Raw genomic sequence first — 21,993 nt, 5'->3', positions numbered from 1 at the left:
CTTACTTTGCTATTAAATTGAAAATTAGAACCATATGGAACTATAAGTAAGTATTATGGATTATTTCATAATTTTTCAGATAAAAAAATCGACAAGTAGAGACCTCGGTAGAGTCAACAGTAGGTACCTTAACTAAAGGGACTAATATTACTCATATTTTATCTGAATGTGCCTCAAATAAATGGTTATTCCAACAAATAATAGATAGGACAATATTTTCTCACGTGAGCACAACAAAAGTTACGTACGTTTCAGCTTTATCTTGATTTTGTTCTTGGGACTCCAAGTCAACAAACCAGAGATGTCAACGCCACGAACATTCATTTACTGACACGAACACATATTTATTTAACACACACAGCCAAAACACATATAAAACGTATATTATAAGCCATAGTTTCGTCACGTAATATCACTTTTTAAATACTTTTAACACAATTTCACCGTATTGTGGACTCGCGAATACAATACAAAGGCATGCGCACAGGCAACTGTCATACGATCCTAAAAACAGCCGATAGCTGTCGCCTAAGTTATTTAGAAAGGGACAGAGATATTTTTTGCAATGGGTAAGACAGAGAGGGGCGATGTAAAGCCTTAAAAGCTCTCATACGCATAACTTGAGGTTGACCCAAACGTATAATATGTATGTAGTTTGCATGTAGGTATGTAGGTTAGTATTAGTACTGATTGGTTATGTACAAGTGGTCTGTTCTTTTGTATCGTTCATTGTTTGTCCATTTTAGTACTCCGCTACATAACAGGTTGTGAGTCATATCAGCTGAATTGAAATTGATACCTACTAAGGCCAGATAGGTCACAAATATTTGTCTTTTTGTTTGTTAGGTACTTCTTTGCGCTTCAACTACCTATTAATACCTACAGATTTTAATGTGACACTTTACTAACTGACTGACATAACATAGGATACTTTCATCTCGGGAAAACTGTTTTTCCGACATAAAAAGTATCAAATGAAAATACCTAGGTATACTCATTGTTTTTCCGGGATACATTTTTTCCAAACTCCTGATCTCTCTACTATTTTCCATTTAAAATTTTGAAATCTTCATAGAGATGCGCCAACTGCGCGGGAGATATTATAGTGCACAAGTATCTGCGCATACACAGGTACATTCCCTCACTCTCATAGCCCGACGGACATCCGAGACTTTTTTTTTTATTTTTTACCGATAACCGAGATAACCAGAGAGAGATCTGTAGCAAACTCCGGGTTAGTACCTAGGTACTTACTGAGAATTTTTAAAGAGAAAACCTACCTACCTATTTTTGGCCTGACCCGGGAAGCGAACCAAGAACCTCATCATCCGCAATCAAATATGCTGAGCACTAGACCAACGAGTCACTAAAGTGGTAAAATTACCTACCCATCACGATAATATTATAAAGGTGAAAGTTTGTGTGCATGTGTGTGTATGTTTGTGACTCCTTCACGCAAAAACTTCTGAACGGATTTGGCTCATTGGAATGGAGAAAGATAATATCTTGGATAGCACATAGGTTACTTTTTATCACGGAAAATAAAAGAGTTCCCACGGGATATCGAAAAACCTAAATCCACGCGGACGAAGCGGCATCAGCTAGTCTTCACATAATTATGTGGACGATAGGACGACTAACTGTTAATTTGAAACTGGTTATGATCAAAGCGTATAAATTATTATCTTCGTTGAAGCTAGAAAGGACGATCTTAATTGCTTATTAATTGAATAGGTTATAACCATAACCCGTTGAATTAATTTTATTTATAACAGGTGTACAATTAATTGATTACTTTTAGGGTTCTGTACGTCAAAAGGAAATACGGAACACTTATAGGATCACTTTGTTGTCTGTCTATCTATCTGTCTGTCTGTCTGTTCGTCCATCCGTCCGTTGTGTCTGTCAAGAAAGCCTATAGGGTACTTCCCGTTGACCTAGAATCATGTTTGGCAGGTAGGTACTCGCAGGTCTTATAGCACAATGTGGTTACATCATTTAAAAAATGTGTTTAATTTTCAAATTAAGATAACCATACCAAGTTGGATATCATAATATGGAAGGGCTAAAACAGATTTTTATTTATTTTTATGTAAATGGTTTTTGATTTATCGTGCAAAATGTCGCAAAGAATACTCGAGTACGGAACCCTCGGTGCGCGAGTCCGACTCGCACTTGGCCGGTTTTTTATATCGAGATAGGTATTACTGTAATAGGATGTCTGGTATCCTATATAACGTAAGAGATCATGGTATTAAACTACATTCTGAAATTGCATTCCCAAAACTTTACGTTGATTAACGTAAGGAACTATTCTAGTAAATCTGTAGAGATTTCGCCTCCAGCTTAAGAGGGCTCTCTCCGTCACTCGTTTCATACAAACGTAGTTCCAATTTCATTTGAATATTAAGCAACCAAAAGCCATGAAATTTTGCAGACATATTGTAGAACCTAATATCTATGTCTGTGGTTTTCCAGATTTCTGTTAAAATATTCGCTTTCAAAGTTACGCGGTCTTAAAAATTTACATACAAATCTTTGAGCCCCTGTAATTTTAAAACTACATATTTTTAGAAAAATCTATAACACCACAGACACAGATATTAGTTTCTAGAATATGTCTGCAAAATTTCATGGACATTGGTTGCTTAATATTCAAATGAAATTGGAACTACGATTGTATGAAACGAGTGACGGAGAGAGCCCTGTTAAGCACACCTTCAAGTTCCTTCGCTTCTGGCGAGAATTGTTTTGAGTTGACGCAAGTCAAGAGATCTCTGTATGTTAGAACAACACTTACCTACAATACCTAATGACAACTACATAAATGTAAGATACCATTGGTACGTTTAGTTAGAGAGCTGACATCCAATTATAATTAAACTATCTGATATCCGCAACTTCCTTCGCGTTGATTTAGGTATTTAAACATCCCGTGGGAACTCATTGATTTTTCCGGAATAAAAAACAAAAAAAAACATACCGTTGAATTGAGAACCTCCTCCCTTTTTGAAGTTGATTAAAAAGTAGCCTACGTTAATCTCCATCTTTTCAAACATCTCCAAACCAAAAATCAAGTCGATTGGTTGCTTATTTAACGCGACGGTATATGGACTTTAATATAAATACGAAAGTGTGTCTGTCTGTCTGTTTAGAGGTAGGTACCATCTGGGAAAGGAACCATCTATACCTACCCTGCCACAAATATCAAAGAGTTCCCACGGGATTTTTGGAAACCTAAATCCACGCGGACGTACTTAGTCGCCGGCATCAGCTAGTGTATGTACTATAATCGGGGAAAACGTAGGAAAATGACAACACGCTCCCGCTTATGAGTTGCGACGGTGTACGGAAATGAGTCCATATTGCTATAGTGATAACTAGATTTGTTCCATTTGCGAGTGCCGAACGAAGTTACGCTGAACAGTTTGAGTTATGACCGGGAAAAGTGGGCTAGTGTTGCGATGATTAAAGCCGTGTACACACACAGGCTGTGATAGCCTAGTGGTTAGGACGTCCGCCTTCTAATCGAAGGTCGGGGTTCGATCCCGGGCACGCACCACTAACTTTTCAGTTATGTGCGTTTTAAGCAATTAAATATCACTTGATTTAACGGTGAAGGAAAACATCGTGAGGAAACCTGCATGCCTGAGAGTTCTCCATGTTCTCAAAGGTGTGTGAAGTCTGCCAATCCGCATTGGGCCAGCGTGGCAGACTATGGCCTAAACCCTTCTGATTGTGAGAGGAGATCCGTACTCAGTAGTGGGGCGGAAATGGTGACACACACAAAGCGTAACCGCAGCAACGCACGACGGTGATGTATTCTGTTGTATAGAACCGAGCGTTATTTGCGGAAGCCCATGACATACAAGGGATCAAAAGCTTAATCCATACTAATATTATAAATGCGAAAGTGTGTCTGTCTGTCTGTCTATCTGTCTGTCTGTCTGTCTGCTACGTTTTCACGGCACAACCGCTGAACCGATTTTGATGAAATTTCGTACAGACATGGACTACATCCCGGGGAAGGACATAGGCTATTTTTTATCCCGGAAAATCAAAGAGTTCCTGTGGGATTTTAAAAAACCGAAATCCACGCGGGCGAAGCCGCGGGCATCCTCTAGTTAGCTATAATCCGCTGAAACAGACAGCATGCTCCGCCCGTCCTCGCACTGATAAACATGCAGAAAAAGCCAGCCACCGTGGTGTTATTCCGTAATCTTACCAGTGGGATAAAGCGGTGAGAGCACGGAGCCAGAATGAAAATTCGACCTATCATTCCTCTTATTTTCAAAGTTTGCGAATCAAAAAATATATTTAGAGTTGATAGAGATTACCAGTTTTTTAGAACTCAGCAGTTATAGGTATATTCGGAATATCCTTTTATAAAATTAATTATGCAGTTTCAAACCAGAATACAAGAGGTAATTAAGTAATTATTATTATTAATTTAACTCAATTCAGTAACAATTGCCCCAGAATTATGAAGCGCATTATATTTGCGGACATATTAAAAACAAATTAAACAGGAATGTTGGCACTGGTGGGCGGCTACATAGCTGATGATTGCATTATTTTCCAGTTACGTAATATTAAGTTATATGATAATGAACGACCTTGCAATTATGGGGGTACTGTGATATCATTTAACAATCGAATTTTGTATTCCTAACTAGATTATGCCCGCGACTCCATTTTTATGAACTACACAAATTTCAAACCCCTATTTACACCCTTTAACCCCTTAGGGATTGATCCTTTCTTAGCTGGTGTCTACGTCATAATAGCTATCTGTATGCTTTTCAGCTCGATACGTCCAGTAGTTTGAACTGTGTGTTGATAGATCAGTCAGTCAGTCAGTCAGTCAATTGGCCAGTCAGTTATCAATTCCTTTTAGATTTTTAATAAAATTAAGAAATATCTGTTTTTTACCCGACGACGGCAAAGCCAACAGTTAACTGTAAGTAGTGGACCAATGAAGGAAGTCTAGAATCTAGGCATAAAATGATGAGAATATTTCAACTAATAAGAATGAGCCTGTGAGGGCTAGACCTCCGTTATTTTATAAAAGCTGAAAGTTTATCTGCGAGTCAGGGAGGAACGTTTAGTGACTATGAAGTTTGGATCATGGTGGCTTTGGCAGATAACAAGTAACAAAAGTGTATTTTACTGGTGTAGGTAAGTACAAAGAGTAATTTTTTTTTGGATTTTCTGCGGAATAGTACTAGAAATCACGTCATGTATTGCCAGATTCTATCGTTTGGAAACCACATCATGTACTACACACTGTCAAACACACTATCGTGGCAAACCCCTGCCAAACACCCTTACACTTTCAAGTTTTATAAAATAACGAAGGTCTGGCTCTCACGGGCTCTTAGTCCATAAGTAAACCTTTACATAGATCAATTAGGTACTCCACAGTCAGGGTATTTCAAACGTAATTACAAAGGGCAACTTAAAAGCCGGAGACAAGAAGCGCAAAGGCCAAATTACATTACCCTTAGTGCAAAATGGGGTAACACATTATGTAGGATTGAGGGCTCTTGAGGCCTTGAAGTTATCCACTTCAACTGTTTCTGTAATGTAATTGCTGATTTACTTTTTATCGACGACCACACTTTCGCATTTATAATATTACTAGCTGATGCCCGCGACTTCGTTCGCGTGGATGTAGGTTTTTAAAAATCCCGTGGGAACTCTTTAATTTTCCGGGATAAAAGTAGCCTATGTGCTAATCCAGGGTATACTATATCTCAATTCTAAATTTCAGCCCAATCCGTTCAGTAGTTTTTGCGTGAAGGAGTAACAAACATACACACACACATACACACAAACTTTCCCCTTTATAATATTAGTGTGAAGTGTGATGCCCATATTATAAACTAGCTGATGCCCGCGACTTTGTCCGCGTGGATTTAAGTTTACAAAATCCCACGGGAACTCTGATTTTCCGAGCCTCCAGGATGCAAGCTATCTCTGTAGTCTGTACCAAGTAAATGAATCATCACTTACCATCAAGTAAGCGTAAAGCTTGTGCTAGGAGTAGGTATGACAATAGTGTAACGGAAGGGTTTGAACCACCAACCTTTCAGATTTCAGTCCGCTACCTTAACTGTTGAGCTGTTGGAGTATTTAATCAGCAGTATCAATGTCTAACACTAACAACTGAGCTCAGAGCTGTTATCACACTGAATCGCCTATTACGTTTAAATATGCAAAACATTTACTAGAAGTAATTGCTATAACAATAGTTAGAGGAGCTTGCTTAAGTATTAATACCTACTAGCCGATGCCCGCGACTTCGCCCGCGTGGATTTAGGTTTTTCAAAATCCCGTGGGAACTCTTTGATTTTCCGGGATAAAAAGTAGTCTATGTGCTAATCCAGGATATTATCTATCTCCATTCCAAATTTCAGCCAAATCCGTCGAGTAGTTTTTGCGTGAAGGAGTAACAAACATACACACACACACACACACACACACATACAAACTTTCGCCTTTATAATATTAGTGTGATTATCTTCAATGTAGGTATCCCATGTTTAGCCTATTAGAATCTTTAGTAGATGTTGCTTTGGATAATGTCTAACAATCTGTACCTAAATGTATTATTAACTTTTTAGTTTGCTCATAGCAGACATAATATGCTTTCAAGCTTATCGGATATAGTCTGTATACTAGGTAGGTACCTAAGATGGCAAATCTAGCTATGATTTTCCAGTATAGATTAGCGGAAGGTAGTAGAAAATTCTTCCGAGTAAAGTCGTGCGAGTAGATTGTTAACTATTCACTCGCGAAAGATTGGCAAGGTGTTACGATCAACAATGAGAAACGGACGCAGAGAGAGATGTAAATCCTACCTTGGATGAATATTCATCAAAGCTATCTACATCAATATAAATAAAACCTGCCCTTCTTTATGGAATTGCACAAGGTCACTAAGACTAGTTACAAGATAAAGTTGAAAACTAAAACCCGACTGCGATCGTCTTAATAAACTCTGAAATATTAGAGTGAAATTGTTTTTCTGTCGCTTGGTATATTTTAATGTTATTGTACATTTATATTCATGAGTTCAAAATTTTCTCCTCTTTCATTTGACATCCCACTCGATACAATAGCAAAAAAAAAATTTTTGGACACCACTTTTTTTTATGTTAGGTCAATTTTTTCGTAAAAATATAGTCTATGCCACCCGGACCTTTAAAACGAATCAATTGACACCTCATTCATCAAAATCGGCCCAGTAGTTTAGGCACTACGGTGGAACACACAGAATCTGGATACTAAAATACATGCATACATACATGCACATATACATACATACATACATACATAGACTGCTAAAATCATAACCCTTCCTTTTGGCTTTGCGGCAGTCGGGTAAAAAGTGTATCTCTCTGTAATATCGCTCTCGTAAATAAGGCCTGCAAAGTAGACCGCAACGACAGTGCCTTATTATCATATCAAAGAAGTCAACAACACTTCAGTTTGTATCATGATATATTTTTGCATGCCACTTTAAAAATTCGTTTACAATTTCTATTGAAGAGACTCGCTTGTGGTAGCAGTGGCATAGTAGCCTAACAGCACAGCAAGTAGGTACTTACTTGCTAAATATTTACAAACTAGCTGACGCCCGCGACTTCGTTGCGTGGATTTAGGTTTTTCGAAATCCCGTGGGAACTCTTTGGTTTTCCGGGATAAAAAGTGGCCTATGTGCTAATCCAGTATATTATCTATCTCCATTTCGAATTTCAGCCAAATCCGTCCAGTAGTTTTTGCGTGAAGGAGTAACAAACATACACACACACACACACACACACACACATACAAACTTTCGCCTTTATAATATTAGTGTGATGTGAAGTGTGATAGGTAGGTATATATAGACATAAATTATAATAATACAAGTGTAAATTAAAAATTTATAACACCCCCGACAAGTGAAGGTTACAGTAACTAGAAAAAAGCTGATAACTTTCAAACGGCTGAACTGATTTTCTTGGATGATAGCTAAGAACATTCTCGATCAAGCCACCTTTCAAACAAAAAAAAACTAAATTAAAATCGGTTCATTAGTTTAGGCGCTACGATGCCACAGACAGATACACAGATACATAGATACACACGTCAAACTTATAACACCCCTCTTTTTGGGTCGGGGGCTAAAAACAGAACATAAACAATCGGCGAAAGGTCGCTATCGGTAAAAAGGTTAGGCTAATCCGTTTACCCATGTTTTCATCCAGACAATACAACCAAAACAATGAACACCTAACTCAGTTAATGGCCCGTGCAAACAATTTGCAGCGATGAAGTACAAACATTTTGTACCCCACATTTAAATATGTACCTTTGTAGGTCTCGTACGAAAAAACAGGGATTTCTTCATTTTTGAATGAAAAAGGCTACAAAACCTGAAATCTTGTTGACCTTTGTTTGTTTGTTGTTCGACCTTATTCCACCCTACTTTTTAGGGTTCCGTACTTCAAAAGGTAAGGCGGAACCCTTATAGGATCACTTTGTTGTCTGTCTGTCTGTCCGTCGTGTCTGTCAAGAAACCTATAGGGTACTTCCTGTTGACCTAGAATCATGAAATTTGGCAGGTAGGTAGGTCTTATAGCTCAAGTACAGCAATAAATCTGAGAACCGTGAATTTGTGGTCACATCATTTAAAAAAAATTAAAATATGTTTCAATTTTCAATTTTAACTATACCAAGTGGGGTATCATATGAAAGGGCTTTACCTGTACACCCTAAAACAGATTTTTATTTATTTTTATGTATAATAGTTTTTGAGTTATGGTGCAAAATGTTGGAAAAAATACCCGAGTACAGAACCCTCAGTGCGCGAGTCTGACTCACACTTGGCCGGTTTTTCTAAAATCGCACCGCACACGACCGTAAGTAATTTCACCCTCACCCCCCTGATACGTTGTGCCGGGTCTATATTTCCATGCTCATATAACTGTGGAACCAACTCCCTTCTGCGGTGTTCCCATTAGATTTCAACATAGGGTTGTTAGGAGCGGATCAACAAATTCTTGGAAAGTCGGCAACGGATTGGCCTTTGGTGTTGCAAATGTTCATGGGAGGCGGTAATCACTATCGATTTTAGGTAATAACTTAACATCAGGCGATCCGTCTGCTCACTTTTTTTATTCAAAAAATTGAAACTGTATTGGATCACCAGGTAAATGAAAATAATGACATAAAAATTTCAATGAAAGGCAGTCGCTCGAAATATTAATTTGAATATATCGGTTGAAATATCTCTGGCTTGAGAATCTCTTTTGAGAAAATTATCATTTGCCCACACCTGCCTATCGTTTCCACTCGTTGTTCCATCCAGTTAAAAATGTCACCATTATAAAAGAAAAACTGAGTGACATATAATTAATGTAGAGCCCAAAACACAGGAACTTTTGCATGGAGTTTTTTGTAAAACGTAGGTATTAAAGGTAACGACGCACTTATTAGAAAACATGATTATTCATTCACGTCACTTCCAAGTTCAGTCTTGTTATTTCTAAATGGTCTTTAAATATCCAAACTGAAGACGTAGCTATAGCTATGCTCAAAGGCATTCAATGCAAAATAAATGGCACGATAACAACCGTTCAATGTTGAGCGATATGAATAGGATATGGGCGATATCCGACGGTATACTGGCGATATATCGTAGCTATTTGCACAGTATATGTATTGAGCTATTGGTATCCTTCACAACGATCGCCTTTTAAATTAAAGTTTGTTGTGTCCGTTCCACGGGGATTTGTTTAGAGCATCTCACTTTTCAGATTGTAGTATAATACTTAAATGGAGGAATATATGCAATCTATCAGACGTATGCGTTCAGCTCTACATATTATAGTCTTTCTGTTAGTGGTCGATATTATGTGCTTATTTTCATGGTGTATCAAAATGGTACACAATGATAATAAGCAATAAGTGTGTACACATAATTAGTGCATTAGTTTTCTTTATTGATTTCATATGTAAGAATGGTAAACTCAAACTCAAATCATTTATTCAAAGTAATATTGTACTCTTTTTGATGGTCAATACTTACTACTTAATATACTTACTTCAATTTGTGTACTTAACCAAATAAATATCCAACAGTCTACCACCTGCCTGCCCTCTTGCCCAAAAAAATCCAAAAATTACCAACAAAGAGTAACCGAGGCTTAGTACCCGTTCTGCCCACGATAGCTGTGAATTCCTGAGCATAAGTGTTCCAAGTTTGTGCCCATTACAACCTCATAAAAAACCAATAGTCTTTAGCTTCATGCCTGCCCTCTTTTGCTCTTGGCTCGCCGACAAATTACAGGCGAGACAAGGCTCAGGGCCCGGTCTGCTTGCGGTAGTTTTAAATTCGTTGGTAAAAGTGCAATAGCATAAGAATGATCGTGTTCCAACTTTGACAGCATAATCACTTCAAATAATCAAATAAAAATCCAATAGTCTTTACCTGCATCTACGGCTCCTGGCAACTGCAGGCTAGATGAAGCTTACAGATTCGTGCGGAAGGTACAGAAACTGCTAAAGTGATCGCGTTTCTTGCATCATCACTCACAATTTGCGCCCTTCCAGATAAAAATCCAACAGTCTTTACCTACCTGCCTGCCCTCTTTGGCTCTTGGCTCGTCGACCAACTGCGGGCGAGACAAGGCTCAGGGCCCGGTCTGCTCGGGGTAGCTGTAGGTTTGTGGGACTGGGTACGGAGTGCCGTGCGCAGATCGCTGCTTCTACCACTGAGTCTATGCTGGCTGAGCGTGGGAGTTGGCCTGCGGACTCCCGTCTGAAAAAAAAGTTAAAGTTACCAGAAACCCTGGGTTGATTCCTCGTTTAGGTCAGTTTATTAAAATAATTGGTGAGAGGCCTCTGTCTCTGTTTGTCATTGTTATTCTACTAATGATAAAAACTGTTCATGACTAAAATGCATGTAAGGAAGAGAATCTGGGTCAGGGTGCCAGATTCACAGCTAAGTTATGCTAAGCAGGTAAGTTTATCCCTTGTTTTTATTTGGGTTAATTTTTAATTGATTTGTTCTAAATTGGCTTGTCCGGGTGGAAGGGTTTAGTGGTATAACGGAATATTCAAATGATAAAACAATAACCCAAAAAATTAACCCTCTATTAGACAGTTGTCCGACCGAACGATCTGAGTTGAGCTAAAAACTAGAAACTGGTTGGCGAGCAACGAGAAGCGAGTGTGCCTAATAAAAAGCTTTTAAAACAAAAAGCTCGTGAAAGACAAAGCCCGGTACATTGGCGGCGGGTTAAAAATAGAAATATGCATCGAGTTTTCTCATAATAAGCAATGCTCTCGTCCGTTGAAATCTTAAGTAGCGATGATGGAGAGCCATTATTTCTTGCGGACCCCGCATCTTTCCGTCTGACCCTTAACTAGGTCAAGTATTGTATTTAATGCCCGGATAGGGTTGAATGAGGATGCCTATTTTAATAATGCAACTTTATGGAGTATCTCAATAGAACCGTGCGTGCGTGGTATCTCCCTCAAATTATAATATGGGTACCTTCAAGTAAAGAATGAATAGGCATCTTCTAACGCTTGCTCCATCTTAGGCTGCATCATCACTTGCCACCAAGACTGATTGCAGCCAAGCGCTACTCTATAAATTAAAAAAAAATCTAACACAAATTATATAATTAAACTGTGCTAGTAGCTAGCATAATCGAGTGGTGAAGGAAAGGAAAACATCGTAAGGAAACCTACAGTTCTCCGTAATGTTCTCAAAGGTGTGTGAAGTCTGCTAATCCGCGCTTGGCCAGCGTGGTAGACCTATCTAGTCGTTGCTTGGTACCTAAGTACAAGTTACCAAGCAACCACCTCATAGTTGAACTCCGATATTCAACTCCTCAAACCTGATGATGCAGGGTAAACAATCCTTAACCATAGAGATTCAGGAGCTGTTGATGGTGAAATAATATTGTAGGTACCAAGCGTATGCTTCGATATTAAACTTCGGGTCTAACTCTTTGAAACAGATGCTATGATTACTACACTGATCTATGGGGGCTGACAAAATGCAGTAAATTTATTTAAATATACTTTGTAGTGGCTTTGGAAATCCCTTTTTTGAAAAGAATTTTTTAACCCCCGACCCAAAAAGAGGGGTGTTATAAGTTTGACCTGTGTGTCTGTGTATCTGTGTATCTGTGTATCTGTCTGTGGCATCGTAGCGCCTAAACGAATGAACCGATTTTAATTTAGTTTTTTTTGTTTGAAAGGTGGCTTGATCGAGAGTGTTCTTAGCTATAATCTAAAAAAATTGGTTCAGCCGTTTAAGAGTTATCAGCTCTTTTCTAGTTTTCTTGTAGAAAAGAAGGTTAGATAAACGTTAGGTTCATAATATTATGTCAATAGACAAATGTCAAGCTGTCAAGATGGACGTTGCCTAAATACATAATTATTTATTTGAAAATGATGTTTTGGAAAACTCAAATACTTTGGATCGTCGGGGGTGTTATAAATTTTTAATTTACACTTGTTAATTAAAGATTTGAGAAGAGAAAACTTGAGCTCTCCATAATGTTCTCAAACTCTTACTCACTCACTATCACTTGGCCAGCGTAGTCAAACCCATCTTATTCTGAATACTCGGTAATAAGGCGGCGATGGGTTGATCATAATGATGATGATGATAATGTATTTATTACGCTAGTCTCCGAAATTAGATCAGGACTACATCATTATTGAGATGATCCTGGAGGCTTTAGCGCGTAGATCCCGGCTAAGTCTGATCTCTTTAATTATCTCTCTTATTCAACTGAGCAAGATGAGCTCCCCATTGAATTAAGCCACATTGAAACCTTCGTGAGCCCGCCAAGTTTCTAAACTTTCTGAATAACTAACTAACCACGGTCCGCAACTGACGCGGGAGAAGCCTTATGACCTAAACAGATCTGATAGCTAGAGGTAGAAAGTTTAACTTCCTGAGTTGAACTAATCGGAATCTAGCGTCACTTATAATTGCAATGACGATATAATGCAAGTCTGACTCGAAGACGAAGGGTTTCGTACCATCACAAGAAATAACACTTTTTTAGAGCTCCGTACCTCAAAAGGAAAAAAGAACCCATATAGTATCACTTTTTTGTCTGTCCGTCGTGACGATCAAGAAACCTATACCTAGGGTACTTCTCGTTGACCTAGAATCATGAAACGAGAGATCTTCATGGCGTAAAAACAGCTGGTGCATATTATGTTTAGGCTCGCTATTTACTTATTTAGTTTGCAAATCGAGACGAAAGAATAAAACAGACGTTTGTAAAATACGACCTAAGCTTTCTTTCAAATTCGTATCCATTTTAAGCTATTTCCCGAACTCGCTGGCAAACGCTTTTCGTGTTTTATGTATGTTGACAAAGAATGGAGAGATTTTAAATCATTCTGTCCAAGCCTGCAAAGTGCAAAAGCAAAGCACATGCATCTGAACAATGCATCCATATTGAAAATTTGTGCCGACTCTCTCTCTCTGGAAAAGTGCAGCCATCTTTGTGAAAAACCGAATGCATAGACCGCAAACGCGATGCCAACTCCAATTTTAGTCACAAAGATTTAACATTATGGCGATGGAACAAAAATCGCCATATTTTTTGCATAACCTAACTTTTTTAACTGAGTAATTTACGTAGGTAGTTAAGTACCTATATTTATTCAGTTCCTATTATTCTATGATTAACTTAATAGTATTAGCCTGAGGACGTCCACTGTTGAACAAAGACCTTCCCTAGTCAGAGTCCATCCATCCAACCATCGCTCCCTGTCCTCAGCCTTCTTCATTCAACAGCTTCCTCTTACCCCCTTTATATCGTCAGTCCATCATGTCTACCAGAGCACCCCGCGCTTCGTTTACCTATAAGTATGTGGTCTCCATTCTAGGAACTTTCGACTAACGCCCATATGACAAGCATGGTCTACCAACTGTTACTTCAACTTGCTGACGCTTTGGGCTATATCATTGACCTTGGTTCTCCTACGGATATTCGGGTCTTATTTACCCTGTAGGATTAATTAATAATAATTAATTAAAATTAATAGAGTAATTGCCTAAAATATGTTATACTTATAGTATGAGTCATACTTTGTTATTTATTTGTTACTAGAGAATGCCCGCGACTTCGTCCGCGTGGATTTAGGTTTTTAAAGATGCCGTGGGAACTCTTTGATTTTCCGGGATATAAAGTAGCCTATGTCCGTCCCCGGGATATAAGTTAATGTGTACCAAATTTCGTCAGAATCGGTTAAACTGTTGAGCCGTGAAAAGGTAGCAGACAGACAGACAGACGGACACACTTTCGCATTTATAATATTAGTATGGATGGAAGTATGGATGTTCATAGAGCTTTTTGTCTATTCCACCACCTTATAACCCACGACACAGTTACCTAGTGTGGGTACTATCGGACAGTGAAAAATTGAATAAATATATTGCATTTTGGTTAATATTAATTAATACTTTTCACTTTCATTTTTTATTCAACCAGCCTTGACTTGGGGCATGCCAGCCATCACCAAGGCTACATTTTATCGATTTTTCCTTGCGCTCAAAGGACGTACTTAGTCGTTCAAACTTTTCTTCCGCAAAACTTTCTGTGTTCCCGCGGGACTAAGACATTTTTCCGGGTTAGCCGTAGCTTATGTGTAACTCCAGAATACTGTATAATTTTTCCATTTTCAAGCAGCCAACTAGCACGGAAGTGTGATTAAAAAATTTCACGTCCAAAAATCGTCATCAAAAAGCAAGAGATCTTGACACTGGTTCCTTGCGAGCGTGGAAGGGGTCTTAACGTGGGACAAAACGTGCGTTGACACATTGTCCTCGTGTCATATCAGGGACTTATCAGGAAGACAGCATCAAGAGCGGAAGCCGCAGAACAATTGGCTGGAACAAGTTTGTGCCTCTCTTATCGAGTGTTACCTACATTTTTTTCCGTTTGCCGTTGGACACCCTGGGGTCATGCAGTCTTAGGGCTTTTTCCTAAATCTGATGAACTAACCAATTTTTGCGAGACATTTTACTGCGGTTAATTGCCTAAAATGTTGACAGCAGGGCAGGCTTGTTATTTGTACAGATGATCAGGATTGCCTGGTAACATGTCGTCACATACTTACAGTAAGTATAAAATAGTCTACGTTAGAAGCATCGCAATGTCTAATCGCATTTTCGATGTATTTACTTGAAACCTCTTATACGTGTCAGTAATTCCAGAACCAAATTCAGGGTTTCTAGGCAGAAATCCCGTTTCACGCAAGCTGTCTCACGGCCCACTGAGTCGTATGCGTGAAACGAATTAACAAATTGAATGATAAACATGAAAATTCACTCTTGCGTTCATTGTGTCTCTACCACTAACCACATTGTGAGAACAGAATTAAATAGAATTGACCGAGTGAAGTGAGAGGTCTATGAATTTACTTGGGTGAATTCGTCCTTTATGTCCGTCCATCTAATCGTCTGTCTATTTGTCTGTTACACCTATATATCTGCTGAAATATTGAAAAGAATTACGTACCTACCTAAAATTTATAATTCCTCGATATTATCACACCTGTAGGTTAATTTGAAATTGTGTATTTTATTTCCTCCGTCCGTTTATCTCACGGCTCACTGAGTTGAATGCGAAACGAATTAACAAATTGAATAATAGACATGGAAATTCAGGATCCCACTCTGTAACACATGCTTGCGTATTGCGTAAGCATTGTGTCTCTACAGTCGAGTACGTACCACAAGTTGAGAATAAAGTTAAATAGAAAATTTAATGACTGAGGAAAGTAAGGTCTCCGAGTGTACTTGGGTGAATTCTTCCTCGTCCATCCGTCTAATCGTCTGTCTGCGTGTCTGTCAGACCCTTATAGCTGCAGAAATAATGAAAATAATTCGAAATTTCCGCACTTGTGGGTGTGAAAGAGTGTGACTCTGTTCGAACATCTGTTTGACTGCCCGTCTGTAAGCTTTTTAGTTTTAGATTTTGACGAAATTTGTTTATTTTTTTATTTTTTGTATTTTTCTCCCGGATACTCAAAGTTTTTCCACGGTACTTTTTAATGCCTAAAATCATTTGGTCGAAATTGCAGGAAAATCAGTAATGATACGTAAATCTATGACCCAAAACCAAGGGTAAAGACATGGTAACACGATATTTTGTATAAAAGTTTTCTCTAAAACACTGACCTTCATTATGAAAGGATTTCCAAAAAAATCATAAGAAGAGGGGCGGTTGTAGGTATTTTATATATGAGAGGAGTGCTTGTAGTACCAGTCTCCTCTCAGAGTTAGAAGGGTTTTGACCATAGTCTACCACTGTGCAAGTGCACTGGCCAAGTGCAAATTGGCAGACTTCACACACCTTTGAGAATATTATGGAGAACTGTCAGGCATGCAGGTTTCCTACAGAGTTTTCCTTCACCGTTAAAACAAGTGATATTTACTTTTAATTACTTAAAACGCACATCCGAAAAGTTAGAGGTGCGTGCCTGGGATCGAACCCTCGACCTCCGATTAGAAGCCGGACGTCTTAACTTTTAGGCATTGATACTCTAATGATCATAAAACAGTAAGGTTACAATATATTCATTCAAAAACTACTTCATGTTCATTAAGTAATTAAATCACAAAACCCTGTTACATGCCATACGAACATACCTACATTACAGTTGAGTTAATCAACGTGTCCCTAGTAGTGACACTTTTAATCACTGGTACAGAATTTCACGCTCCCAAAAACCTTTTTTTGGTTTCGTGTTACCGGATTGCCAGTTAATTGGACGTATTCAGCAATGCTATCGTGTTTGTACGTTCCTACTGTATAATATACATGTAACTAACTATAATATACATGTAACTACCTACTAGTGATTGGTTGACTGATCGGCGACAGAACAAATAAGTTACGAAGAGATATACGTACATACGCATTCGCCTTTATTACATTTTGGTATTTATTTGATGGGATTGCACAGAATAATAGGTACTCAATCCATGGAGAGAAGTTAGTATAGGGCTCTCTCTGTTACGTAATCTTATACAAATAACAAAGACAAAAAACACAACACATTTCGAGTGGCTAACCAATCACAAACGAAGGTATGACGTGATGTTCTCATGGGATTTTTAAACACAACCCACGCGGTTTCTATAAATATCACTAACCCATTCACTACCTCAGACCTGGAGGGTGACTGCTACTTTTTATCCCGGGAAATCAAAGCGTTCCCACGGATTTTTTAAAACCTTAATACTTGCGGACGAAGTTACAGCTACTTATAGATAATTTGGGAATATACGAGACGAACGTGCAGTTTTCGCTATAAACTTCTCAACTTGACATAATAATTTTAGCTACGAGTAAAATAAATATGTAGTTTGATATTTAGCGCCGGCTCTTCTTTAAGCTGCGCGAAGTTCCTTGTGTCATTTACATCTTAATTGAAGTAAAACTTGTTCCAGGTAAGTACGGTAGCACGGAAGGTATAACAGAGGCAGAATTAAAGTTGTTCTAAGCCTAACGTGGGAATAATTATGACGAACTAAAGCAACAGAAGTTACTGCTTCGAGGAAAATCGTCAAAATCGTGACACAGAAAATCATTTTCTGAATTAAAATTTAGTTATGGTTTGCTACAAGTATAAATCAGTTGCTGTTTAATTCATCCCCTTCGGGAAAGGCAAAGGTCATAGACCATACAGTCTGGTGAGTCGTAGGTAGTCGGTTTTTTTTTGTAGTGTACAAATATTCAGTAGTTTCTTTTACTCAAATTGTTTTTCTTTAATTTTATCTTTAAAGATTCATCCAAATTTTTTCTGTAGGTCAAATCCGGGTACCTATTCTAGTCATAGTGGTATACTTTACAAAACATGCTCTTGTAGAATGCCAAAAATATTAGCTGCATTTACGGGTTAAACAGCCAGGCTGATTCTTTGTACAATATTGAGCCAAAGAATTATCACACCTTATATTTTAAGGAGATAGGCCAGTGCCTACGAAGAGCTATAGTGCCTTTGATGATGATGATTTTTCAATGAATGAAAAAACCAGAAAGCGTAGTGTTGCAAACTCCCACTAGGTGGCCAGACGACAGCGAGTCAAACGAGTCGCAGGGATTCAGGCGGAGACCGTGGCGTGTGGAAGTTTCTACAAGACACCTAATGTCCAGTCGTGGACATCTATCGGTTGATGACGAAGATCATCCAACACCAGAACACCTTGAGCATGCTAAGAGTACTCATACTTACGATAAAAATTCAAGGGAACACAAGCAAAGACTTACCCCTACTGCTGTCATAGTTAGTGAACGAACTTTTCAAGAAATTTAATATTTATCGTGCTAAGGAACTTTGATGATTAAATAGCAGTCTTTTATCATTCCTGTCTTTAAGGTCCCTTGGGCCAACTTTGAAATACTTAAATTTTCGTTTTAATATAAAGGCCCGTAAATTATTAAGGTATCAAGGTATTTATGTACGCTTACTAGATGACTGTTTCTAGATGACATTCGGCTAAGTTTCTGTTTTTCAAAAATCCCATTAACTTCTTGATTATCCAGGATAAAAAATAGCTGACTCTCCGACTCCATAGATGCAAGCTAGCTAGGCTCTGTACTCTACCAAATTGACGATGCCCGCGACTTCATCGTCGTGGATTTTGAAAATTTTGGAAATACGTGAGAACTCTTTAATTTTCCGGGACAAAGTATAGCTTATATGTCCTTCCCCGGGATGCAAACTAACTCTGTGACGAATTTTCACCAAACCGGTTGAGCGGATGGGCCATGAAAAGCTAAAAAAGCTAAAAGTAGACAGCCAGATAGACACACTTTCGCATTTTATAGGTATACTTGAGGATGCCCGCGACTTCGTCCGCGTGGATTTAGGTTTTTAAAGATCCCGTGGGAACTGTTTGATTTTCCAGGATAAATATATCAATTACAGGGATGTAAGCTACCTCGGTACCAAATTTCATACAAATGGGTTAAGCGGATGGCTTTTTAGGAATCCCGTGGGAACTCCTTGATTTTCTGGGATAAAAAGTAGCCTATGTCCGTCCCCGAGATATAAGCTAACGCTGTACCAAATTTCGTCAGAATCGGTTAAACTGTTGGGCCGTGAAAAGCTAGCGGACAGACATATCGCATTTATAATATTAGTATCTATAATAGTATGTATTACTCTGGATGAAGGACATTATAATAGGCATCCATTTAGTTAAGAACTATTCTTTGTGAAATGTAAAAAGTATTGTACAGTAAGTTGGCTACTTCTAAATACCCAGCTGTATTTCAAACTCATAAGTCTTTGTCTGATGCACGACAGTTTCGCGTTTAAGAAATTTAGGTCATCTCTCTAGAAAACGTGTATGTAGCTGTTCTTTTGTACATACATGTGTTTATGATGAACTCTCGAGCCGTCGTTACGTAAGATGAAGGCCGGGAAAGTGGATATTGGGGCTTGAGAGAATGGCGGACTTTTTTCTTCTATTGTTGATAAGTTTCCACTTGAAGATGATCTCGTCTTATTGGTATTACACAAATGGTAACAGACCTTAACAGATAGGGTTTGATACCTCCAGTTTTTAACCCCCAATCCAAAAAGAGGGGTGTTATAAGTTTGACGTGTGTATCTGTGTAACTGTCTGTGGCATTGTAGCTCCTAAACTAATGAACCGATTTTAATTTACTTTTTTTTTTGTTTGAAAGGTGGCTTGATCGAGAGTGTTCTTAGCTATAATCCAAGAGAATCGGTTCAGCCGTTTGAAAGTTATCAGCTCTTTTCTAGTTACTGTAACCTTCACTTGTCGGGGGTGTAATAAATTTTTAATTTACACTTGTACACATAAAAGTTATCTTTTATACGTCACAACATACACCTACATTTTCACAAATCTTATTTTATTGATTTCAATTTTTTTCTTTTGTAACTTTTTAATCCGGAGGTGGGCCTTGACAACTGTCACTTTTTAAAAGTTCTTAGGCACCAATGTAACTCAAAGAAAAATAAAAACTTTTCATTTTCATATGATATTTAACTTTTGGATTTGAATAGAGTGGCAAGTAGTAAAGTGGCATACCCTTGGGTTTACCTGTTGTTACTTTTAATGTACTTTCTAGTTTTTTGTTCTAATATTTTTTTTCGTAATTCTCATCTTCTTCTTCTTCTTTTCTTCTCTGTGGCTCTTTGTACTGCGGTTCGTAATTCTCATACTATGGTAAGTTTTTTGAAAATAAAAACTAAATAAGTTGTCAAGCGAAATGTTTCATGCTGGTCTTACAAATTGTACTTACTGTACTACAAGTTGTACAAGCGTGAGACTTTGAAGTAAAATACCGTAAAGTACAGTAAAATTAAATTTCCTTTACTAGAATAGCCGCGGTTGTACAATAATTACTCAAAGATGTTGCCTTTTGAGATAGAGAGTAAAGAAGTCCTGTCATTAAATACACTTTAAACTTGAAGACTTGAGCTACGGTTAAGTTCGTAGGAAGTCTAATTTTAAAGTTTGGCGCATGGCTAAGATGTCTTATAGCTCCAGAAAATAGGTAGAAACACGATAGAAGATTTCTGGCTTTATTTAATATTGCACGTTAATATATATTTTTAATTTTTGCGATTTTAGGCTAATTGCCTAAGAAAACATAAGTGCGCTAAGGCGGCCTTATCGCTATAAAGTTACGTACTTCGTACGCGCTTCTCCATACAAATGTTTTACGCCTGTTCAGTCAAGCTAGTGGTTTTCTTGGATCTCCAGCTGGCAATACATAGCCACTACCGTGTTGTGATGCGGTGGTCTCTGATTGGTCGATTACCGTCCATTTTGCGTCACTAGCGACAATGTGACGCGAAGAAGAAATTAATTAATAATCTACGTCCGTGACGAACTGCTGTTCGGAAGCCCCCCTTTTTCGCGCCGTGCGTGACAAAAACAATATAATCCCACGTTTTACCCCACCGGTGGTCGATTGTGCTGTGCCGTGCTCATGCAAAAGTGCTTCTGGTGACATTGGACGTTCCAATTCAAGCGGTAAGTGGTAACTGTTATTGTAGACTGTCGATTTTGGGGAACCTCTGGTATCTGAACAGACCTATTATCACATTTTATTATATTTTTAACGGTCCTTCGTTGTTGCGTCAACAACGCCTATTATTCTATTATTGTCAGTCTAGAGCCAGATAACTAACTAACTAACTATGGCCTAAACCTTTTCATTCTGAGAGGATTGCTCAGTTGTGCCCGGCTGTGATGATAAAGATGGAAGCGAGCTAACCTGCAATGGTTATTCCAGTTTTATCAAGCCCACACCCCGGTTTCTATCGCTTCATCGCTTGACAGGGTGAGTTACCTAACCGTCTGGTTTCTTTACCTCGATAAATATCGTGACATACTTCCCCACCCCCACGACCCTATTCTGTCGAGACGGATCTTTTTGCCTCCGATAAACAACTTCATTACAGCAACGCGCACTATTCAAACTGTAATGGGAGAGACCAGTAAAATATCTTATTTCTCAACTTGTTATGAAATCAATATTATATGATTATAGGTAGGTGGGTACTCGTTTGTGGAAGTGGACGGTATTGTTTTGTTGGTTTTGCTCTCAGGAAATATTTTCTGTGGGACCTGGAGCTATTAACGGACTGAATCAATAGTTACCGAGAATAAAGACCTAGGTAAGTTCCCCGAGGTAAGACTTCAGCAAAGGAACTTTTTAACTAAGAACTAGTATTATAAATTTTAACGCAGTTGCATATACGAATATGTATGATCGTATAATCATGATCCCAATCCATTACCAGCTCACTCCTCTGAGAGTTACAGTCTTAGAGTAACAGTCTATCACGCTGGCTAAATGCGGATAAAGATGCAGTAGTATACGAACACTTTATTCGTTAAAAATACAAACATACATACATACACACACATACACGATATACATATAGACTGCCAAAATCATAACCCTT

At 38.3% G+C, this 21,993-nt stretch overlaps 1 protein-coding gene across 3 annotated transcripts in view; it reads right to left on the bottom strand.

Moving 5' to 3' along the window:
- The window catches only part of LOC123872037 (ankyrin repeat and fibronectin type-III domain-containing protein 1), a 217,487-nt gene that overhangs the window by 68,964 nt on the left and 126,530 nt on the right, over window positions 1–21,993 (bottom strand). For 2 of the 3 annotated variants that reach the window (XM_045916157.1, XM_045916160.1), the window contains exon 6: window positions 10,629–10,810. In XM_045916157.1, the coding sequence (XP_045772113.1) occupies window positions 10,629–10,810 (182 nt within the window). Of the gene's footprint in view, window positions 1–248; window positions 497–10,628; window positions 10,811–21,993 lie in introns of those variants that run through there. The other variant, XM_045916162.1, reaches the window with a different exon arrangement.

Source organism: Maniola jurtina, chromosome 14 (genome assembly GCF_905333055.1).
Source record: "Maniola jurtina chromosome 14, ilManJurt1.1, whole genome shotgun sequence".
Lineage (NCBI taxonomy): Eukaryota > Metazoa > Arthropoda > Insecta > Lepidoptera > Nymphalidae > Maniola > Maniola jurtina.
This window is presented reverse-complemented; position numbering and strand designations above follow the sequence as displayed.